General features: G+C 40.6%; 1 protein-coding gene across 2 annotated transcripts in view; it reads left to right on the forward strand.

The window, feature by feature from the left end:
* TRHDE (thyrotropin releasing hormone degrading enzyme) overlaps positions 1-17,990 on the forward strand; it is a 372,106-nt gene extending 354,116 nt beyond the window's left edge. For both annotated transcript variants that reach the window (XM_026001636.2, XM_072742405.1), the window contains 4 exons: positions 6,119-6,286; positions 6,811-6,951; positions 9,423-9,504; positions 15,104-17,990. In XM_026001636.2, coding sequence (XP_025857421.2) covers positions 6,119-6,286; positions 6,811-6,951; positions 9,423-9,504; positions 15,104-15,247 — 535 coding nt within the window. In that variant the 3' untranslated portion in view covers positions 15,248-17,990. The remainder of the gene's footprint in view (positions 1-6,118; positions 6,287-6,810; positions 6,952-9,422; positions 9,505-15,103) is intronic.
* Positions 17,991-22,881: the final 4,891 nt, after the last annotated feature.

The following is a 22,881-nucleotide window of genomic DNA, read 5'->3' on the forward strand; positions in this document are numbered from 1 at the left end:
ACTAGGAAACACTAGGATACTTATGGGTGCCAGGGTTTTTAGGTGGACTGGGTGGCATGTTTGATTGACATATATAATGGTGTAGTTAGGTGGGGTTATAAACGTGTGTTTTATTGTAATGCTTAATGTATTGTCAGCCATGATTTTAAAAAATTACTCACTCACTTGTAGTGAGGTTGTCCAAAACCTTTATTTCTTATCTCTTTTTTTGTCCTCTCCTCTTTTGGGAAAGAGGCACATATCTGTTGCCACTTCATACTACTAATAATAGTAATAAAAATCATGAGGAATGCCATTACCACAAACTGAAGCAATTGTCCACATACCCTGCACTTACTGGGCTGTGTGTGGCATTTAGATAATGCCCATATGGAGCCCCACGCAGGTACTGGGAACTTGTGCTAAGCCCTGGGTAAGCATTATCTTATTTAATCATTGTAACGACCTTCTAAGGAGTGATCGTCCCCATTTTCTGGATGATGAAAGTGATGCGTAGGTGCCAAAAAAGTCACCTGTTCTTTCTAAACAGCTTTGAGTTTTACTCAAGATGACTTTCTTTCTTGGGAGCAGCCAAGGGACAAAGGAATGGAGGCAGAATGAGAAATATATATATATACCTGATATCATCTTAACTAGGTCAGTCTTTGAAAATGCAGGTTATGTTTTCAGGGTGATATTTTAAAGTCAACGATTGCCCTGGAAGAAGTAAGAGTTCTGGTACTTATAAGGTCAAACAAGACTTAGAGTGTTGGTGAGGAAGCCTCAACCAACAGTCTTTTACCTTTTAGATTAGGCAAATGATCTTTCGAATGAATTTAAGTGCAAATTAATTGAAATTAATTAAATGGTGGGCCACACGCTAGATTAATGGGTAGTGCCGCTAAAAGATTCAGGTGCTCTTAGAGAGGCTAGTGATTTGAGAAATTTTTTTCATTGTCTTTGAAAATAATTAAATCCGCATTTCAGTGTTAATATAATCGCTAATGAAAAGGATCCTGTACTAACAGAGCAGGAAGGGACTTTCAGAACTCCTCTACTGGAGCCCTGTCCAATTAGGATGAAAAATGAAGCCCAAAGCAATGACCTTGACTTGCCCCGTCTTAGAGGCAGTTATTGGCCAAATTAGGTCTACAGAGAACCTGCTTAAAAATAGACCCCTATCGAGATTAAGCATCGAAATTTATATTTTAAAATAGTATGAATTTTTTTTCCCCTTTGGCCTGTATAATTTCCTCTGGGAGATATTTTAACTGTATCATCAGAATTGTTTCTACATATTATTCAACAGCATTTTTCTATATTGGAATATCTTTTACTTTAATAGTAACACAATTTTACCTTTATAAATGTAATTATACATTTACTTATTTCCAAAGTAATTGTCAAACTTATTAAATGATTGAATTTGAAATATATGAATTAAAAAAAGAAAGACTAGTTAACTATAATCCGCCAACCCAGAGGAAAATGTTACTATTCTCCTGTTTTCTCCTTTAGTCTTTCTAATATACACATTATGTTTTTTTAAACTGCATATAGAGGTATTTGTATGTATTTATCCTTAATAATATATTTCATCATATTAAATAATGCATTTTATCATATCATTAAATAATAATCTATGATATATCATTCTCAGTTGCTATTTATAGCTTAACTTAAACCAGTCACTTATTGTTATTTTTTAGATTTTTTTTTTAATTTTTACCTTAAAAACCCCTGTAGCAAAGAAAAAAACTTTTATAGCAGAATCTTTGGAAATTTGTCTAATTATTTATCTTAATTTATCAACCTACTTCACAAATTTCCGTTTGTAACTAAAATACCAATTTACTAAGACTGAAAATACTAGGCCCATTCCATCATCTTTAACTCAGTTAAAAAAGAAATTCTAAATCTTTCTAAATCTTTAAAATCCCCCTATTTTTCCACCTTCTTAATTTTTTTAACATCTACCCCACAGTATTTCATTTTTATGCACTTGCTTATGTCAACATAAAAAAAGATCCAACATTTTGCAAAAAAAAAAAAAAAAAAGATTATTTCAAGATAACCATCAGGCTTTAAACTTTTTTGCTTTCAACACTTTCACAGTACAAATGAACTTGGTCATGATCCAATTTAAATGAAAATAGAATAAAAACTCTAGTACAAGTCACACAAATTAGGTAATAATTTTTTGCAATGTTAGACCCTCGGAAAGATAAAGACGCTTCCTTCTGGCTAAGCCTTACTCTGTTTGTCTCCCAGGCAGGCTGCGAGGAGAGACTAGCTCCCTGCTCCTGTATATGCAAACGACCCTTAGAGGAAAAAGTAAGCACAGATTTCCTTCTCAGATAATAAAATTCCATCAAAAGATTTATTTCTGAGGCTGCAGCTGAAAAGAAATGACCGTGGATGGTCACATTCTTAGAAACATTTCCATGTTCATGAGAAGGGACCCTATCTCCCTGTAATCCTGGGGTCAAGCATCCCGCAAAACTCATTTATGCCGCTCGGAATGGTGGCTTCTGCGAGTTTGCAGCCCATGCTTTCCAAACAAATGAGCTTTTTCATTTGTTCCTAATGACTTTGGTTTACATAAAGAGATCTTAAAGTGTCCCCAGAGCAATCATTTTGCTAACATGTTATTAGAACATCTTTGCAAATTTAGCCACAAAAGGGGCTTCGTTAAAGATGGAAATCATCGGGGACCGAGGCCCTTAGCGACCCCAGCACTTGCCAGTCCTGCTTTATTTTCGGCGATGGGTACAGGGATCTTGTGACCCACGCCCTGACCCTTCGTCTGGGGGTGGGTCAGAGGATAAGTTGATGCCGTGGGAAGGGTGCTAGAAGGAGTCGCAGCGGTATTCTCTGGCTGATCAGCTCTGCTCTTGCCCCCCGAGGGACACCCGTCACCCTGAGCCAGCGCGCCCCTGTGGCATCTGCCCAGAGCCGAGACTGTGGGTCTGCGGGACCTGCTGCGAGACCTGGGGCTCCTTCACCTGGACCTGCCTCAGGCTGGAGATCATACATGGAAGCATATGTGTGTCTCATTTTCGTAGTCCTCAGTTTTGGTGCATCTGCTATGCACAGAGGGATAGCTGCTGACAAGCTGGAGGTTGGCCTGTACCCAGATTATGGGGTCCTCCTCATGGTTTGGGGCTGCAGCTTCAGATCCAGAATCGGGCCCCATCCCGGGCAGCCTGTCTGTCATCTTATCCAGCACTTTATTGCTGAGTGGCCTTGTAGGAGTTGCTTCTCCTTGCTCTGCGTGCGACTGGAGTGGCACAGAGTGGCTCTCACGTACACCATGAGCCTCCGTCCTTGTGCTCACCCAGAGGCTGCATTTTAACGAGAGTCACTTCAGTGCTGGTGAGCGCCGTGGATACTCCAAGGCTGGAAATCCAGTCTTGCCAACATCGACTATTTCTCGAAGATGACTGATTAAGCTGCATGTCAGAAAATTAAGTAAAACAAACAAAAAAAAAGATTAGAGGTGACACTGTGGCCAGTTCAACACTGAGAGAAGGACAGATTGGATGCGTCACTATTATTCTGTAGCCCATGGAGTAGGCCCAGGTGATAGTACCCTCCTAAGGGATTTTTTAAAAATTTTTTGTTGTTTTTACTCTCTATCAGATGGTGTTTTATGGAACAACAGAAAATCAGAATTCAGTGGCAATTATTTGATGAGTAGGACTAATAGAAATCAATGTATTGTACTTTGGTTGTCATTAGCCATCTCTAAGCTGATAAAAATGGGAATGACTTTCCTGCGCAGGTCACCATGGATCTCAGTTTACTATATAGTGGGGATGGTGCAAAATATCCTCCCTCCGAGCAGAGTTCCCTCTCTTGCAAAAATGTTTATAACGTGGACATCGTGATATTGTCATATGGACTAAATAAAACGTATAACCTGGAACATAGTATTGCACAGAAGTGTTGTTTTCTACCTCATGCTCCTGCAGCCTGTGTCCAGGGCGTTGGACGGGCCAATCCATTTGTTCATTGATACACGCATCTTGCGCAGTTCCGCATCTGCAACAGCATCTACTGAATAACAAAGTATTGGTTATTGCTAGCAACTATGGTATATGACAGTCGAGTTATTTCTAAGGAATATAGTTTAATATCTTGTGGGTGTTCCTTTTTTTGCATTTTCTATATTTCTGTATGCTTTTTCTACTTGAAACCATTGCTATCGGAGATTAGTTTCATAGGCAGTAACAAACCTAATTCAATGGACTCTCTTTAGTATATTAATAGGTTAACAACTCCCTATTAAGTTAACATTAAGAAAATATACATTGAGAAAAAAAAGAAAATTAACTGATGAACTGACGATTTCAGTAAACATTTTATTGTTTTTTTTTTTTTTCTTGCTAATTTTTATATTGATCTCTTGGCCAAACTCATAATAATAATAATACAGTATTTTGCTCTGTAGCCTGTAATATTTGGGAGAAAAAAACTCATCCTCTTTTCTAGCTGTTGATAAAGACTAGGTTTTTGACTTTCTCATTAGAATTAGGAAAACAGGGAGGCATAGTTGTCGTCACATAGGGTATCGGGGTATTGACCACGATAAATGTGGTGGCAATGTTTTCTGAAGCTCTTTGCTGGTTTCTTCTGATGTCTGTCTGTGTTCCTTTTGTTTCTTTAAAAACAAAACAAACAGAATGCTTGTTTTCTGCACCACAAAAGGGCTTCAGTCAGCAAGGTTAAAGCAACTTTTCAACACTCCAGCCTACTCCTAGGAAGACAGAATGATACAGTTTTAGGCATTTCTGGGAACAATTAATGTTGTATGATACTTCTAGCAAATCTAAGCATCGGGTCTCCCGATAGACTGCCCTCAGTATTTGGAGCCTTTGCCCTACTTAGCCGCTTAACGGAATATGATGAAGCCTATGTTACTGGTAAATCATTCAGGCACTTCTTCCCATTTCCTAAATACTCCTTCAACCATAGCAGTGTTTCTACCATCAGGGTCCTACATCTTTAGAAGAGATTGGTTTATCTTGCTTTCCAAAGAAAACACCTCCTATCAGTCACATTCAAATCATAAGTGAGAAATTTGAATAGTATATCACCAAATGTGACACACAGCAGAGATGCATTTTCGACTTGCTGTAAGTAGTCTAGTGTTCTTTTAGGGAATTCAGTTTTTTATTTTTATTTTTTTATTTTTTTAAAGATTTATTTGTTTATTTATTTATTTATTTATTTATTTATTTATTTATGATAGACATAGAGAGAGAGAGAGATAGGCAGAGACACAGGAGGAGGGAGAAGCAGGCTCCATGTCGGGAGCCTGATGTGGGACTTGATCCTGGGATTCCAGGGTCACGCCCTGGGCCAAAGGCAGGCGCTAAACCGCTGAGCCACCCAAGGATCCCCGGAAATTCAGTTTTTAAAACATGGGGCATAGACTGAGACTTGAGAGAACAATATTTAGCAAAAAAAAAAATTGCTATGGTAAAATAAACATCAGTATTTACAACTTATAAATAGTCAAGAGTAATTAAATCTACTCATGGTTTCCCACCGTAATATTTATTTTGGAGTCAAAGTCAAAATTTAGTCTATTTTTATGGTCACTTTTATCAATGTAGGGAAAAGAAATTTCCTCTTTCCCAAAATGTTTTATCTGTTTACTATGTCTATCAGTAATCTTCTGCGTTCCAATATTTGAAGACCTATTTGAGAAGAATAATTTGGAGAGATGTGTCTTCGATTTTAGGAGAAATTGTTTGTCTTATTCAAATTAGTCAGTTTTTTCAACCTCAGCTTTCTTGTCATTCTTGGGTCTACCTATTAGGAGATCTTTGGTTGATAAATACGTTAAGGTTGGTGGAAATATAAAGCATCCTGTTTGCATTTTTTTTAAGTCTTTGTGTTCTGATTTTTGTTTGAATATAATTTCAAGAGTAGAAACAAAATTTGCAACCAAAATATGGCCAGTATTTTTTTTTTAATATTGTTACTATACAGTATTAACTCTCTTTTAGGTAAAACCTAATTAACATAACTATTAAAAAAAAAACTGACTGTAGTAGAGGAGCATCTGTCTTTAGTTTCAATGCTATGAGGTTATTAATTAACAGAAAACCACCATGGGTTGCTTCTTCAGAATACCGCTCAATGTTAGAGACATTGTCTACTGTACGGGAGTTTCGCTACTAGATGAGGATGTCTGGGAATTCATATGGATGAAATTCCACTCCACTACGGCAGTTTCTGAGAAGAAAATACTATTGGAAGCCTTAACTTGCAGCGATGACAGGAACCTATTAAATAGGTGGGTCAATTAGTTCCCTAAATTTATTTGTGTAATGAGAATACTCTCTGTTAAACTACACTGAACTTGATCTTATTTCCTTGAATATATACTAGTTTACTCTAAAAAAATCTCCCACAGCTAAGGAGAACTGCCATGTTGACATGACGAAAGCTAATTGAATTGAAAGAGATACCTTTGTTTCTCACTAAATAGACAGTATGTCATTGTAAAAGGAATTAAGTGTTTACTATAAAGATTTTTCCTAAAGTGGGTTGATATCACCAGAACACACAAAAATGTGATTTCTCCATCTGCAAGTTTTTTTCAAAATTTAATTAATGAGCTAATTAAAATGCTATGAGTTTACTCTCCCCGCCTTTTATAGACAGAGAATTGTTCTGTTGATATGTTGTATTGGGAGTGTTTACACAGGACTGTTCTTTTGAAGAATATAACCAATTAGTGCATGTAGGTTTTATAATTTCATGAAAATGTTTAAGCTATGGAGCTAAATTTTTTTTTCTACGATTTTATCTTTAAAGGCTTTTGAATCTCTCACTGAATTCCGAGGTGGTGTTAGATCAAGATGCAATTGATGTGATAATCCATGTCGCTCGAAATCCACACGGCCGAGACCTTGCCTGGAAGTTTTTCAGAGATAAATGGAAGATATTAAATACCAGGTAGAAATGAGTTCATTCATTCATACTTGAGTGAGTAAATTAAAGGTGACATAGGAGAGGTAAAGGCCCAACTTCTTGTGTTTTTAAAAACCAAGGTCCAGATAATAGAATTAGTTTTTAAAATAGTCAACCAAGATGGGTGTTGCCACTCCTGTGGAACTCAGAAGTATTTTAATGGTTCTATGACATTATTCATGTAGTAAAGATTAAAAACTGTGATTATAGGTGGAAATGTGGGAGTAAAAAGGTTTAATAGTACAACTTCTATGGAAAATATATTAAACTCTCTAAGGTTGAAGAAATATAAAGCTATATTCTAAATGTGTTGTAGGAAAAATGATTTATAAATCGGATATAATTATTATATTATATAACAAGAAAATTTTAATTTTGCCTCTGCAGAATTTGTTTTAAATCTCCTTTAAATATAAATATCATAAAACACCTGAAATAAAACCAAGATATAGAGAAGGGGTGTTTGAGTCATTGTGTAATCCTCATTGCAATAGAATTCATTCCTAAGACATCTTCTTTCATGGTGAGAATTCTTCAGCCTCAATTTAAGTAAATATTTCATTATGCATTTAAATATATTATAATAAATGTTGATTTATTACTCTGATAATCTCTATGGCATTTTAAAATTAAATTTATTACAGAGCATGCAGATGCTTGCATGTTCTCAAACTTAAATGTCCCCAAATAGTGAACCAGACCTCTTGTTCTGTCTCTTAAAAACTGACAGGCAAACTTTATGTTTTTAAGGGACACTGTTATCAGTTGCCCTTGTATACAGGATTCAGTTTGAATGGACGTGTCCTATTAAAACACAATTCTCGCCACAGATATTTCATTGTCAGAAAGCACTGATATTCCTAGAAGACACATTGGCCTTTTTGCATTTGCAGCTCAGAAATTGGAATGATTGGAAGATTAGAACTTGCTTTGCAGTCGTGCACCGTAATCGAGTGAATAGTCAGATATAAGGTGAATTAACATATGCAAGCATTTCACTTTAGGCAGTGTCCAATAGCTGCCAATACAGTCTCCTTAGCGAGTGGTTTTGCCTCCCAGAGTTCAGCATAGGGCACGTATGTATAGTTTAGTGCCTCCCAAACATGCTTGGTTCCTGCTGTGCTCAGTTTGCCTCACCGAGAGGCCGTGACCTCTAGCTGAGAGGTAGAAAGGTTGAGGTTGCAGTAGATCTACCGACCAGAAGTGTTCATCTTGACAAGTAAGACTGTCTTCTTCATCTGCTCCTGTTCCTCTGTCAGTCCTCGAGCCCTGGAGTTCATGGAGATACTCTCCAAGTTCCTCCTTATTTCCCACCCCACACACTCTCCCCGCTTTTAGTTGCCATCTATTCCAGTGGTTTCAGTCGCTCCCAAATCTACATCTCTTGCTCGGAGCATTTTGTCTGGGCTTCACCCGGTGCTGGACAATTGCATGGGGTGCACCTGCACAGCTAAACCCATCATTATCCTCTTGTCTTTCTTTCTTCAGCAGGTAATGTGGCCATCCACCCATTGCTCACGCCAGATACTCGGAAATACATCTACCCCCGTGCCATACATATACAACAATTAGGCTTGAGATAGCGTCAGTTTAATAAGCCCTAAAAGAAAGGCCCCACAAGGCTGTAAGGGCAGCATTAGAAAACCTCTTATCATCGGGGCTGAACCTTTTCTTCCAAGACCTCAGAATCTTTTTTAGTGTACTTGTCTTAATTCTAAGAGTATGGCAACCCGTGGTAGGTGTTCTTAGCACTGCAGAGATAAATCCGTAAAGCAAGAGACCGTTCCATCTCACCGATACAAGTTATTCCTGACTGTGGGTCACGAGTCAAGAATTTATGTCTGTGGTACAAGGATTATGCAATCCAAGTGAACAACTCAATATTTTAATGAACTGCCTACGTGAAAAAAAATACTAATAATTTGGGAACATTGCAAAGAAATTTGGCTCAGTTTCTAGGCATGAAAATGGAGAATGCCAATGTCAGTCATGACTGGACCTGTGTGACGTACTGATAATGCCCAAGTTTGTCTTAGGGTCCTAATTCCTTTGTTGGGATTTTCTTTTCTTCTTTTTTTTTCCTATATGAATTAGGTTGCTTTCAAGTTTTAAAATATTTCTTCCTCAGCCCTTGGGCTGGAAATGTAATAGTAATTCCTAAATCTAATTTTAGAAGGTTCCTTTTTTTTTTTTTTTAATTTACCACAATTTAGACCTCTCTGAAACATTTTTGAGCCCAGTCACATGGCATGTGATGGCATCCTGCAGTCCCAGCTCTTTGCACCTCCCTGGCTCCCTGGAGAAATGACCTTGAAATGTTCAGATATCTTAATGGCAACAAGATAGCTTTGGCCAAACGGAGCCCTTGAAAAAGATCCTAAAAAAATATGTAGAGTACTATTTCTTAAATTACTGCCTATATTCACATCAAGACTTTTTTTTTTAAATCTTTCCAGGTACGGAGAGGCATTATTTATGAATTCCAAACTCATTAGTGGAGTCACAGAGTTTCTTAATACCGAAGGTGAACTCAAAGAGGTAAATATTTTAATATGAGTTCTAATGCTTTTCTCTTATAAATATATGAAATCATACATTTACTTTAACCATTTTTTCCCAACAGATTCATATCCATTTCTTTAAAACACACACATTTATGCTAAAGACTTCACTTGATTCATTATTTGCAAAGGTCTTTCTATTACATTAAACATTAAATGTCATCAGGGCGCCTGGGTGTCTCAGTCAGTTGAGCACCTGACTCTTGGCTTGGGCAAGGTCATGATCTCAGAGTGTTGAGACTCCCTTTTGAGGGCCCTGCATGCTCAGTGCAGTAACTTGTCTCTCTCCCTCCCCCTCTGTCCCATCCCCCGGCTCCCCGCACACGTGTGCTCACTCTCTCAAGTAAATCCATAAACTCTAAGCAAAAAACAAACATCGAATGCCTTCGAGAGATGCTTGAATGTAGTAAATCTCACACCGGGGACTCCAAATCCGCTGCAGATACCTTTCATCTAATCAGCCGTGCCTCTGCTGATTATACGAACCCAGTGTAGGATCCTAGAAATAATAGAACTGGCCTTCCCAGTGATTCAGTATTTGGGTACGACCCAGGCTGGTGTTAAGGTGTAGACCTTGAGTCTCCCTGCTTTGTGGTCAGGCCGAGAGAGGGAGCGGGTCACTGGGTGTGTCAATATTGCCTCGTGCCATCGAGTCGTTCAATGAAATGAAATCATACGTATGATTATAATAGTCTGTTGAAAATTCTGCTTGATATAATCCCAAATAGGGCAGCCCGGGTGGCTCAGTGGTTTAGCACAGCCTTCAGCCCAGGGCGTGATCCTGGAGACCCGGGATCGATTCCCACGTCGGGCTCCTTTGCAAGGAGCCTGCTTCTCTCTCTGCCTGTGTCTCTGCCTCTCTCTCTCTCTCACTCTCTGTCTCTGTTGCTCATGAATAAATAAAAAAAATCTTAAAAAAAAAGATATAATCCTAAATAGCTTTCATTAATGAAAATAATTATTTAAGGACTAGCGTCCAGTTTGGAGTGCATCTAACGTTTCCTTTGTTTTCTCTGGTTTATTTCTCTGGAAATTTAAACCAGCTTTATTTATTTGTTTGTTTGTTTATTTATTCATTCATTTATTTATTTTTGACCATTAAATCACATTTGTAAAAGAGAAGGGTGTGAAATGGGGAGCGGTAAGTGTGTAGGAGGGAGGAAAGAAATACAGATACTTTGGAAGGATTTAGAGGAGCTTCCACCATCTATCACTTTTTCATCTGCCGCCCGCCTGGGTCGTAGAAGGTAGGCGAGGTCTGGCCCTGAGAGTCCCGGCTGCCTGGGCTTCCTGGGAAAGAATGCCTGAGGCTGTGGCCCAGAGCCCCGCACGGGGAGCCGCACTCCCCCAGAAGCATCCACCCTTCACATCTCCTAATATTGCCCAATGTCCGAGGCGATCCCTCAAACATCAGCTTGGATTCTTGTACGCTCGGAGCTAAGCTGAGCCAAGTCTCCGATTGTTATGATGTGCAATTCAATTTTTGTCCCAGCCAAGTGTTCCCAACCCAAAGGATTTAGTTCTGCAAGCCCCAGCCCACGTTTTGCTGTTTTTTTTTTTTTTAAAGGAACCTCAACGAGAAGGGCTTCTTTCGTGTCTGTATGAAACAGAATGAAAGAACAATTAAATAAACGATTGCTTCCAATTTTTTTCTGTATTTAAATGAAGTACTTTTAATTTCTTGATTTTACATTCAGTAATCAGTGAGTGAAAGACTCATTTAGTCACAACGTGCGAAGCCGCTGAAGTGAGTGGAGCACAGGAGTGACAGGCCCCCCCTTGCCCTCCTTTAACCCCTTCCTCCTCCGTACCCCGTACCCCGTCTTCTCTGCCTTGGACCCTCGCCAGCTGCCCCTCCGCCTTTGGCTCCCGTCCTTCTTCCCCCAACTCCTGTCTGTCCTTCATCCTTTCCTCTCCTTGTAAAACTCAGGCCTTGGGGAAACATCCTGGAAGTGGATACATACTTGGTGGCCATCGTGTGCCGACCGACCACTTTGTTTCACATATTTCACACGTATTTTTTTGATATGTTTCCACTTGAGTCAATGGCCATTTGGAACATCCTTATAAGGAAGGTGCAGTTTCAAAGCTGACATGAAACTGTGGCTTCTACCCCATTGCCTGCCAAGCAGCTGACTCAGGGGACTGTGTCTCGGGGTGGGAGGGGTGTCCCTCATGCAGCTGCCCGTGCTGACCCTCCAGCTGACAACCCCTGTCCGAAGCTTCTCCACACTTCCGTGACCCCTCATCGTCCTTAGGGCAGGGGCCACTGCTGTAAGGCCTTGTAGTGCTAACAAGCCCCGGCCCATAAGATGAAGAGGGTGAGGGACCGCCAGGCGTGACCTTCCCTGACCCCTGAGACTTGCAGGTGCCAGGCCTGGGGTGGGCGGTGGGGGGGCGCCCTGCAGGGTCCGGCCTTATTCTCCAGGCATCACCTTCCCTGACCCTTGAGACTCGAAGGTGCCAGGCCCACCCAGGGGCGCCCTGTAGGGCCCGGCCTTATTCTACAGGTGTGACCGTCCCTGACCCCTGAGACTCGCAGGTGACAGGTCTGGGGTGGGGGGTGGGAGCGTCCTGCACAGCCTGGCCTTATTCTCCAGCCAGGCATGACCTTCCCTGACCCCCGTGTCTCCCAGGTGCCTGGTCCACGGGCTAATGTCTGAAACTAGACCTCATGGCAGGGGACGGCTAAGTCAGGTCACCCACGTAGTTATGGGGAGTGCGTGATGTTCTGCAGCTTACTGCTCATTGATTTTGTGATGCTTGGGGTCTAGGGTTCTCTAAAATAAGAGGCTGGTTGGGTTTACTTTTTTTAAAAAAAACATGAAAATATTTTCTAACCGAAAAATGAACAAACGTGTCTAGAAATTTTATGCTAAGAACAGGAAGCACAAACAACTCTGACATCCCACTAAATGCTATTTTATAAAAACGTCTACACTGGCAACATTTTCAAATAAAAGCCTAGGATGGCATAAATATTTAGGGAACACAATAATAAAAGCTAATCACAGCAGGAAGCGACCAAAGAGCAGACGAGACGAGCAAAGTGGGTTGGCAAGCGCCTCCGTGTCCCCTGCGCCTGTAGAGCCGGGCAGGGGCCCGAGGGTCCCGGGGCTGCACCCCAGGGCCAGCCAGGTGGGTGCTCGGGGCACGTGCTCGCCAGAGGAGCTGCAGGCACTGTGGGCTTGAAACTGGTTTGTGCCGGCTGTGCACGTGGGCCGGACGTGTTCTGCTGACCCATCCCCGACCCTTGGCTCTCTGGGCTCGCGGGGACTCTGTAGTTACTTCGACCCTGAGGGAAGGAATGGATCCCTGCAGGCTCACCACTTACATTTTATATTTTTAAAGATTTTATTTATTTATTCATGAGACACAGAGAGAGAGAGAGAGGCAGAGACACAGGCAGGGGGAGAAGCAGGCTCCCTGCGGGGACCCCATGCAGGACGCGATCCCAGGACCCCGGGGTCATGCCCTGGGCTGAAGGCAGATGCTCAACCACTGAGCCCCCAGGTGCCCCCACTACCTACACCTCTTACTGGTCATTCTCCTAAGGGGTGATTTGACCTACAGCCCTGTGTCGGTGACATGTCCACACTCAGGCCCTCGTTGGCCTCTGAGGAGGACCTAGGAGCTGCCCTGTGCGCTCCGGCTGCCTTGCTATCTCTGTCATTGAGGGGCCAGGAGCGCGTGGCACACGGTCCAAGTTGCGGAGAGGGCCGTTTGCACGGTCCTGCCGGGGAAGGAGGCGATGATGCAGATTATGGTAAGAGGAGTGAACAGGACTTTCTCCCGATTGGCGTCAATCACGTGAACATCCCTGTCACGGGTGCCCATGTGCTGTGGTTTACACAGCTTTGTAATAAAACAATACCTAGGCCCTCGTGTAGTATTTGTTGCTTTAGGAACATAGACTGGATGAGTCCAAACCTACAAACCCGAACGAATTATTGGATTCATCAGTTAAAGTCTAAAAATACGGGGATCCCTGGGTGGCCCAGCAGTTTAGCACCTGCCTTTGGCCCAGGGCCTGATCCTGGAGTCCCGGGATCAAATCCCGTGTCGGGTCCCCACAGAGAGCCTGCTTCTCCCTCTGCCTGTGTCTCTGCCTCTCTCTCTCTCTCTGTGTGTCTATCATGAATAAGTAAAAATAAAATCTTTAAAAAAAAGTCTAAAATTACGATTCGATGCTTCCCTTTCACCCACATGCACGTGCCACGAGCACAAGTGTGCGGCGCAGCGCCCGGAATATTGGAAGACACCTGCTGGGTAACTCCAGTGTCTTCCCCTCTTCCTCTTGGTGTGTGTGAATTTGGTACAAATGTCAGATCAATTTTGGGGGTCGCATCAGTTAAGTCTTTGCTACCTGTTGGCTGTTTTACATGTTTGCAATAAAAGCCTAGTGCCTTTGAAGCCTCCCAAAGGAGGTAGCCGTGGCTCACGCTGCAGGGGCACGGGGCTTGGGAGGACAGGAGAAAACACGCTTTGGCAAAACCCACGGGTGTTGTGTAGTCCGAGGAAGAGCGTCATAAACCAGCCAAGCTACCGATGAACCAGTTTCTAGATTAAACTCATCGGGGCATCAGGAAGTCCATTTGAAGTGCTGGACCACCTCCCATTTCTCCCCGTCCCCGCGTCCCTCTTGAGGGACTGCATTTCCCTCCTGCCACCTCCTCCCTGTGACCCCCCACCCCCACCCCAGGTGATGAATCGCACCGCACACTAATTACACCACTAATGTTTCTGTTCTGCAAGCTGATTTGTCACATTTTGCCCGTTGGCATTGCGGTCGTTGGTTGGGTGCCAGTTTCTTAAGACACATCTTACGGGGAAAGAGAGAAGCTGCGGGTATTTAATCGCGAAACAAAAACCCCAGAGTATGAGAACTCTCTAGAGAAAAATCGTATATCCAGAAAAATAATAGCACAGCATTTAAAAATCATAACGTGTTTGAATCGAGGGCTCCAAGTATGTGGCTGCACGAGTCCGCCTTTAGCTTCCCTCCATTCTCGCCTGAGTCACTCGGGCGATGGAAATGCCATTAATCGCCCAGTTCTCATAGCGCCATTGCCTTCTTCCCACCATCCCATAACTGGTAACCCCTTGCTGCCAAACACGAGGTCATGCTCTCATGCTACTTATTTGGAGGCGATGAAGAGGGGCCTTGTATTTACCAACCAAGAGAGAGAAGTTTGGTCCTGGCCTTCAGTCTTCAAGGCTGTTGGTGCATTGGCTGTGCTGCCTAACTAGCGCTAGCCTTGGCCACCGTCCCGCCAACCTATTAGGAAGAGACCAAGAAGTCCCTGTTCCTATTTGCTTATGAAACAAGCAGCTGCATTTGGAGCTCTTTAAAGCGTAATGTCCACTCTTTCTTCCAAAAGGAAGCACGTTGCCCCTCCTGGGCACAGCTGGCCCTACCGTGTTGGGCAGTTCACTTGCTTCGCGGCCCACATAGGCATCCTGTAGCGACTGGTGCCTTGCGGCCCGTACGCCCTCGCTTGTGTGTGTTTAGCCGGGAGTTTGTTGGAGCCCCCCCCTCCGCCCCGTGTTCACCCGTCTACGATCTTTCTTCCCAGTTGAAGAACTTCATGAAGACCTATGATGGAGTGGCTGCTGCCTCTTTCTTGAGAGCTGTGGAAACGGTGGAGGCCAACGTGCGCTGGAAAGCGCTGTATCAGGATGAGCTCTTCCAGTGGTTAGGAAAAGCTCTGAGACACTGAGATGGCTCTTACCCAACCCAGGATGCTGGGAGGAGACCTGCCTTGCACGGACTGAGGAAGATGCGCCATGTGGAAAATGGCCAGATTTTCAGTGTTAACGTGTGGGAGGAAATTTTTATTTTTTTTTGTATTTTAGATTTGTTTTGGTTTTGGGGGATTTTTTTTTTTCTTTTTTGGTTTGTTTCCTTCATTCTGTTTTGTTTCTCTACTGGGTGTTCTTCTCTAAAGAAACTCTCGCAAGTGACACTAGCCATGATTGCTTCAGCTGTACATTTCCCCCGCTGTGACGGGACCAAATACGATAGTGATGCATGTCGATGTTGCAGTCAATTTGGAAAAAAAAAACATAATTCCGAATATTTTGTGCATGGTTGTATGGTCCTGCCTGTGTTCAGCATGCTTATTTAAAATGTCCAATGTCGTATGTGAATATATGTTACATTCAGGATGGGCATTATACAAAAGCACAAAGATTATCTATGACAATCAGTGTTGCAATGAGAGAAAAACGACGACGAAATCATGTTCTTAGTCCTGGGCAACGTGAGAGGTAAAAACCGCCCTTGGAGGGATCATTATTATCACCTATTTCAGCACTTGGATTGTCTTGCAGTGATGACTGTGTTGCTGACTCATTTTCTTGGAGTTAAAGCCGTGTGTATGCTCAACGAGCCTCACGGGTGGTGTGTGCACATGTACCTGTACGTAGGGAAGCCCTGTATATAGTGTCGTGCACTGCACTTGGGCAAAGAATCTCTGCAGATCAAAGAGACTTTATCTCTTTTTATAAACATATGCAAACTTTGAAAAGGCCTAAAAGAATTCATCTCAACCCTATCCTTCCTGACAATTCCCTGACTAAATTTCTCAACCATTAGAGATTTCTTTTTTTCATCTATTTCCTGAACCAATGGCCTATTTTACTACATGAAAATGAATTCAGACAGAATTTATGTGTCAACGCTCTTCTAATTCTCCAAGGTGGCAGCCTCGGATCCTAAATATATAGATTCTATATTATAGATATTCATTCAGTCTTCCTATTGTGTAAAACAATTGTGCACATTTAATAATTATTATCAGTGCTGAGAAGGCACTTCTTTCCCATCTTGTTTGTTTTTCCATCTCAGGTTGGGTGGCCCGGAGGGTCAGAAACTCTCTGTGTGTGTTGGTCTTTGCGTCTGTGCCAATCTAACCCTCCATTAAGTGACCGTACCTCAAGTGGGTCTGATACCATTTAATGACCTTTGATGTGACTTGTGCCGTCTATTCGGATGAAAACTACTTTTTTTTTTTTTTAGCAAAGTTTTTCGTTTGGCATTAACAGCTCTCTTCTACCTAGGAATTTTTTTTTTCTACCTAGGAATTTTAAATAACCCTTTTCGTGGCTGCATGTCCTGTAACACAGTGCTTTTATGTGGTTTTCTCGCCCAGTAGGCCGGCTCTCCAAACATTGCTCAGCTGCTCTGAAATGAACATATTTTCCGTTCACCGTTCTAAAATACCAACACAGCTACTAGACCCCAGCCAAAAGCTTGTGGACCACTTTCTACTCTCCTGGGGTTTCCCACTCCTCCAAATCCTCCTGTGAATTATTGAGAGAAATATATTCTAACTCTCATAGTCACTGAAAATGAGGGTGGGGGGTGAAATACAGGTGTTTTAGAAACCAGAGCCATAGATTTATTTTGATTTTGTAGCAAAAAGGAGCAGTTTCCTAATCCACTGAACTGGAATCACCTAAAATGGAATTTTATCTTTTTCAGCGATTAATATCTATCACTCACACCTGAATTTTTCAGCACTTCATTCAATCAAAGCGCATGAATTCCAAATACACCGTGTGGTACGATTAAGACATAGTGCTACTTAGTATGAAATCTAAAAGTCGTTCCACTGACCAGAAGTCATGAAATTTAACAAGGACGTGTCAGAAAAAAAAAATCCATAAAGGACAAGTTCTGATGCATCACGATGGTACATATCACACCACTGGGCAGGTCCAAAGCAAGTACCGTGGCCCCCCTGGGCTCATGGAACAGAGGCAAATAGATAAAACATGAGAGGTGGGTGTCTTATTTCGTGTCCTGAATTATTGGAAATTCTTAGTAGTCGTGACATTCTTTTGAGTGAAATCACCATTTCCAGTTTTGAGTTAGAAAGACTTCTCGAGTTCCTTTTTCCTCCCCACTGTTAGTCATCTTAATCCTCTGTCAGTGTTTTAGTGGCCTTGGACAACTGGTTTAGCAACAATGTCAAATCCTCAATGTGTAAATCTGTGCAATGTTCAATACCTCATAGAATATCTGTTCAACGGTATAGTAGTATCAATGGCATTGAGATGGAATTTCTGTTCTACATATTTTTCAATAATTTATCCTTTCCAATGTTGAAGATTATATCAGGCTTTAACGTTTTTTAGTTGTTTGGATAAGTAATATTTTCAAAATAATAAAATGACCAATGATATCTCTTGGAATATTCTGTAAACTGTAGTTATAAAATTCTATTTTCTACATAGAGTTTTTATCTTGTTTCTCTCCTTTGTATGTTTTGCAAGTCCTACTGATGCATGAAATAACAAAGTGTTGGAAGTGTTCAGTTCCTAGGCTTGAATCTTTACTGTGCCAATATACGTACAAATGCAAAACTTAGTTTCAATTAGACAGGACTGAACTGTTTACCATACCGAATATTAAACATCACCAGGTGACTTGGGAATAAAAAGTTTTCCCCATTTGCACACGTTTTCCCTTAAAATTTTCTTAGAGTCTTTAAGTCTTTAAAATACAGATGAGCACAACCTCCGAGGTTTTAATTTCTACAATGCTACGCTGATTCCTGAATTTCAATAATACAGATTTTACTTGGAGCTTAAGCTGGTTTGGGTTTATATTACTTCCAGGATCCTGTGTATCACAGGACTGAGGTTTGGCAGTGCTCTTTACGAGCGTGACCGTATAATATCTTACAAGGTCATTACGATTATAACGTACTTATAAATTGCATTTCATTTGCAGAGAGCTTTTCCACGTGCTGTTTTATTGGCTCCTTTCAAAAACCTAATAAATTATATTAGCCCTGATAGTCTAGTGAAAAACACTGAGGCTCCAAGTAGCGACATGAACCATTTAAAAATACGTAGTTGTTATTTGGGGAATGGACATAGTAACCTTAGACTTTCCATAAAACCTTCCTACAAAGAAACTAGAAGGACATGCCTCTACCCATCGCACAAGTTGGAGATTTTCCAAATACCAGAAGCAGCACCAAAATTTGTGATGAAATAGGTCTACACCAATTATATTATCTTTCAAAGCCTGTGTTTCTAATCTGCATGATGTCAAACAACTGGATGAAATGTTCACCAGCAGGTCACATTAGGATAAGCAGCCCAGCCCAATATTGTGACAAAAATATACAGTTCATTGATGATAGTTTCCTTTTTTGATCTTTTGGTGCACACTGTTTAAACACAACTTTAACATGGTGATAATCCGCTTTATTTTTACACACATTTCTCTGGTAAGCTCTATCTGTAGTAACAGATGGTCGGACCACAGATAAAATGGTTTCCATATAAATCAGTGAAAATAATAGTCAGTGATATGTTTATAAATCTATGCAGACTAAATTGTGAAAAGCAATGTTCGTGCAGCTGCTGGACTGGATTGGATGCAGAAGAGGAATTCCTGAAGAACTTTACAATGATGTATTTAATTACAATCTACTGGCTATTACAATTTTAAGGAACTTTTGTTCCTGAGAAATTTTCAAGACCTAAAATAGCTCAATTATTCTCAGGATGACCATGAGGTAACCACATACACATAATAAGCAGTAAAAGTTTGTATAATGAGAAATTAAGATTCCTACACTTGGCTTTTTTTTCTTCCTTTGTCAGAGGTCATAGCTGGATTATTATCATTTGACACTGCTAATTATATAGGACAAAATTCAATTTAATTAAGCAAATATTTATTGAGCACATTTTATTTCACAAAATGAAGGGAAAGGGAAGAAGAGCAGAAAAAGGCCTGAAGGAATTCACATTACAATACATTAAACAAACGCAAATCATGAGCCAATCAGAGTGAGGGCGACATGAAAAATAATTACATGCGACAGAAGAGAAACTAAATTTTTATGTATAGATAAGATTATGCAATTATTTTTGTACACTAGTCTTCAAAACTTATGGTCCTTTAGGATAATTCTCAATGTTTGGTTACACAGCACTTAATTGTGTTTTACAGAAATGTGTAACATTTAGAAAGTAAAATAAAACCACACGGTTTAACTTTATAATTGGAATATAAATTGGGATAGAATTTATCTTTAGGAAAAGCTATTTGAGCAATTTAAAAATATCAGTAAGTTGCAGGAAGAATGTTTAACCTACTTATGTAAAAGTAGTTCAAGTTTTCTAAAATGGGTTTAGCATATTATTTGTATATTTACAATGTGTTAATTTTAAGTTAATCATTTATTCTTTAAAGCAGGTTCAACAATTCTTATTCTAGGCAATAACGTATTTGTTCAAATTAGTATATGTGAACTTTTGTGTACAAAAATGTTCTTATAAAATATTCTAAAATTTCAAATTTCGGTTCTAGAAGAGTAAGCTTGAGTTCAATTGCTTTGAATTAATAAGGACTTTTTTATTAAAATAATTTGTTTAGTGTGGTTTCTATTCAGGAAAATTCTAACAAAAGGGAACTCTAGTACCTTTTGTTTTCCATTTTATTTTTATTTTTTTCCCATTTTATTTTGTGAAGTCTCATTTCAAAGTTTAGAAAAGTTAAAGTTTTAAGTTTAGAGTCTTAAATATGAGAAATAGGCAGTTGGTGAAAAGTATATGTTCTAATTTTAAGTATATTGCATATGTAAAATGATAGGCATTGTATTTTTAAAATAAGCTTTTCACAAATAGTCATATTATTAGACGGTATGATTTTATTCATATTTTGAAAACAGCACATTAAGGGACTTTATTTTGAATTTTTAGTACTTTAAGGATAGGACATCAAAGATGTCTATCTTTTTGTACATTCCCGGTTCGTCCACCAATGCATTAAGAAAAAAGAAAAATAATGACCAATCCTTCATTTTCATCTGAATTAATTTTTGTGTGTGTCCGTGTTAATATAAAATTCGGTCAAGTATAGAAGGAAAAACATGTGAGTGTCTACGAAATGCCAGGTACTTAATAGACATCATCTCATTGAATGACTCAAGTGCCATCAGTTCCAATTTATCAATGGGGAGACCGGGATTAAGGGTTGGGATCAGTTTCCGTAGCTGGTGATAGGTATTAGCTGGGATTCAAAACCCTGCAAACCAAGCCTTGAATGGCTCAAATCAGTCATTCATCTGCCTCCTATCTGCGGGGAAGCATCATGATGATCCACACAGACCAGTCTCTGTAGAGGGATTGAGAGCTTACTTTTTCATTGTCACTGACTCCTTTGAGAAAGAAAAAAAAAAAGTTAATTAGTGCATTCTGGATTCTGGTTTGATCTTCATTTCTTAAAAGTGACTTCATGTGGCCTCCAAGAATTCCCTTCAAAATGCTTTACATTATTGGGCTGCATAGTGGGTTTTAAGCTACAGCAGATGATTAACAGACACTCCCCAGCCAATAAGCCTTGAAAAATAAGTGAAGAGCGCAGAGGGGTTGCAAAGTTCTCCACGGTGGACCGAAGGAGGAGAGGACAGACCTCTGTTCTGCATGTTGGGGAGACCTGTTAGTCTGGCGGGAACTTGCCCTTTACTTAGCAATGAAGTCGAGAGCTCGTTCTCTCTGCTTGGAGCTGTACAGACGGACCGCGGCTGCTGAACAGACTTGGCATGACCCTTCCCACGGGGGGGCTGTGAGTGGGTACAGTTGAAGGCAACTGCCTTGACCCAGCTCCGCGTGGGTCAGCCCACCTCTGGCCACACCGTCGTTATTATGTCACATAAGTAAATGAGAGAGTGGGATGTGTTGTAGGAAAGATCACCGTAAAGATTGCCGTGGGGGTGCGGTGCACTCACCTTCCAAGTGGATCGCTGAGTCGCTGTCCTTGTCACTCCTTCTGGGTGCACATTCTACACTTGCTCTTGGCCACCATCCTGTGCCCACCGTCGTACAACGACGAACTACACCTACTGGGTGAGAGCTCCCGCTGTAGATCTTACGTCCCTCCGTTTTATTTTGGGTAGGTTTATCTTCCATCACCTCTCTAGTACGAGACATTTTTCAGAGGAATGTCTCCTCCAGTCTTGTTTCTCCTTTTTAAGCTACGGTGTAGTGGTGGCCTCACCTTATCTTTTTCAACACCACCTGCACGTTGTCGCGTATGAACATCCTGGCCCTTTGCTTTTCCGATATCTTAGTCCTTTAATGTCTTGATGGTCATTGAAAACGAATTCACACTATAAAATGAAATACTTAGTTCTCTGAAGCTTATGCACCGGCCAGTTCCTTGGAGCAAGACTTGGGAGACCGTCTGCCCTTGAGCTTTTGAAAGTAGCTCTCTGGACACCACTGAATCCACCAGATAGTCTTCAAAAAAAAAAAAAAAAGTTACATGGATTATTTCTAATGAGCTCAGCAACAGAGTTTATGTTCCTCAAGCCATTTCCCAAATGGGCAGACTTCTTTAAAAATATGCCAAATGGAAGCGCTTTTTTTTTTCTTCTTAATATTTTATGATTTAGAAACAAAACAGTAACTATTCTTTTAGCAAATACAAGTTACTAAAGCATTTATCAAATAAATAACTTTGTGCTAGTTTAGCAGCTAAATGTTTCCTATGGTATGCCTTTAAGATTATTCAGTAAAAATTGGATCGCTGTGTATTCAACATGAAATTTTTATTCCATTACAATCAAGCACCAACAAAATGGATTTTTCTAAAGGAGAAAATTTGTCTTCTGTATTTTAAGCTGAACAAATTTGGATTTTTCCTCTGACAATAAAATTTTGTACGGTAATGTGTAATTCATCACTCTCTTAATTTTCTGACATGTGCAGATAAGGCCAAGATAAACAATACCTTCTGCTTTTTTATTCTCCCATTTTTCACTTGAGAACCCATTTTTAAAATCCTGAATATACACACTGTAGAGGTCCGTGAAAAGGGAAAAAAATATCACTTCCTTTTCTGACATGGGCTTTTCCAAAACTGTGCACACACCGAAGTTAGAATAAAGAAGTGTGTATTTACGTGATATTATAAAAAGAAAAAAAAATAGGAAGTTGGTCTTTTTTTCCAATTATATGCCTTTAGAATAAATTAAGTGATCTGCACTTTGGCTAAAGTGATTCCACCTGCAATGCATTTCAGATGGTTTTCCACATTGGACAGACTGTCAGGATCCGTGAACTTCAAGGACACTTTTCAGTAACAACAGGACTATAAAATATATACAATCAGGGCTCATAAGTAGTACTGAAAATATGTTTTTCAATGACTCTGGAAATCCTGAGAGGAACGGCTTCACTCCAACATTACTAGGTGGACATCCACCACAATTGAGCATGAAAAGGGGATGGGAGGTAGGCTTGTCACGTGTACGATGCTGGTGAGCTCCAGCACACACGATGTGGCAAAGATGCCGAGAGGACCACAGGCAGCCCCAGGACATAC

The sequence above is a fragment of the Vulpes vulpes genome, chromosome 16, assembly GCF_048418805.1.
Source record: "Vulpes vulpes isolate BD-2025 chromosome 16, VulVul3, whole genome shotgun sequence".
Taxonomy (NCBI): domain Eukaryota; kingdom Metazoa; phylum Chordata; class Mammalia; order Carnivora; family Canidae; genus Vulpes; species Vulpes vulpes.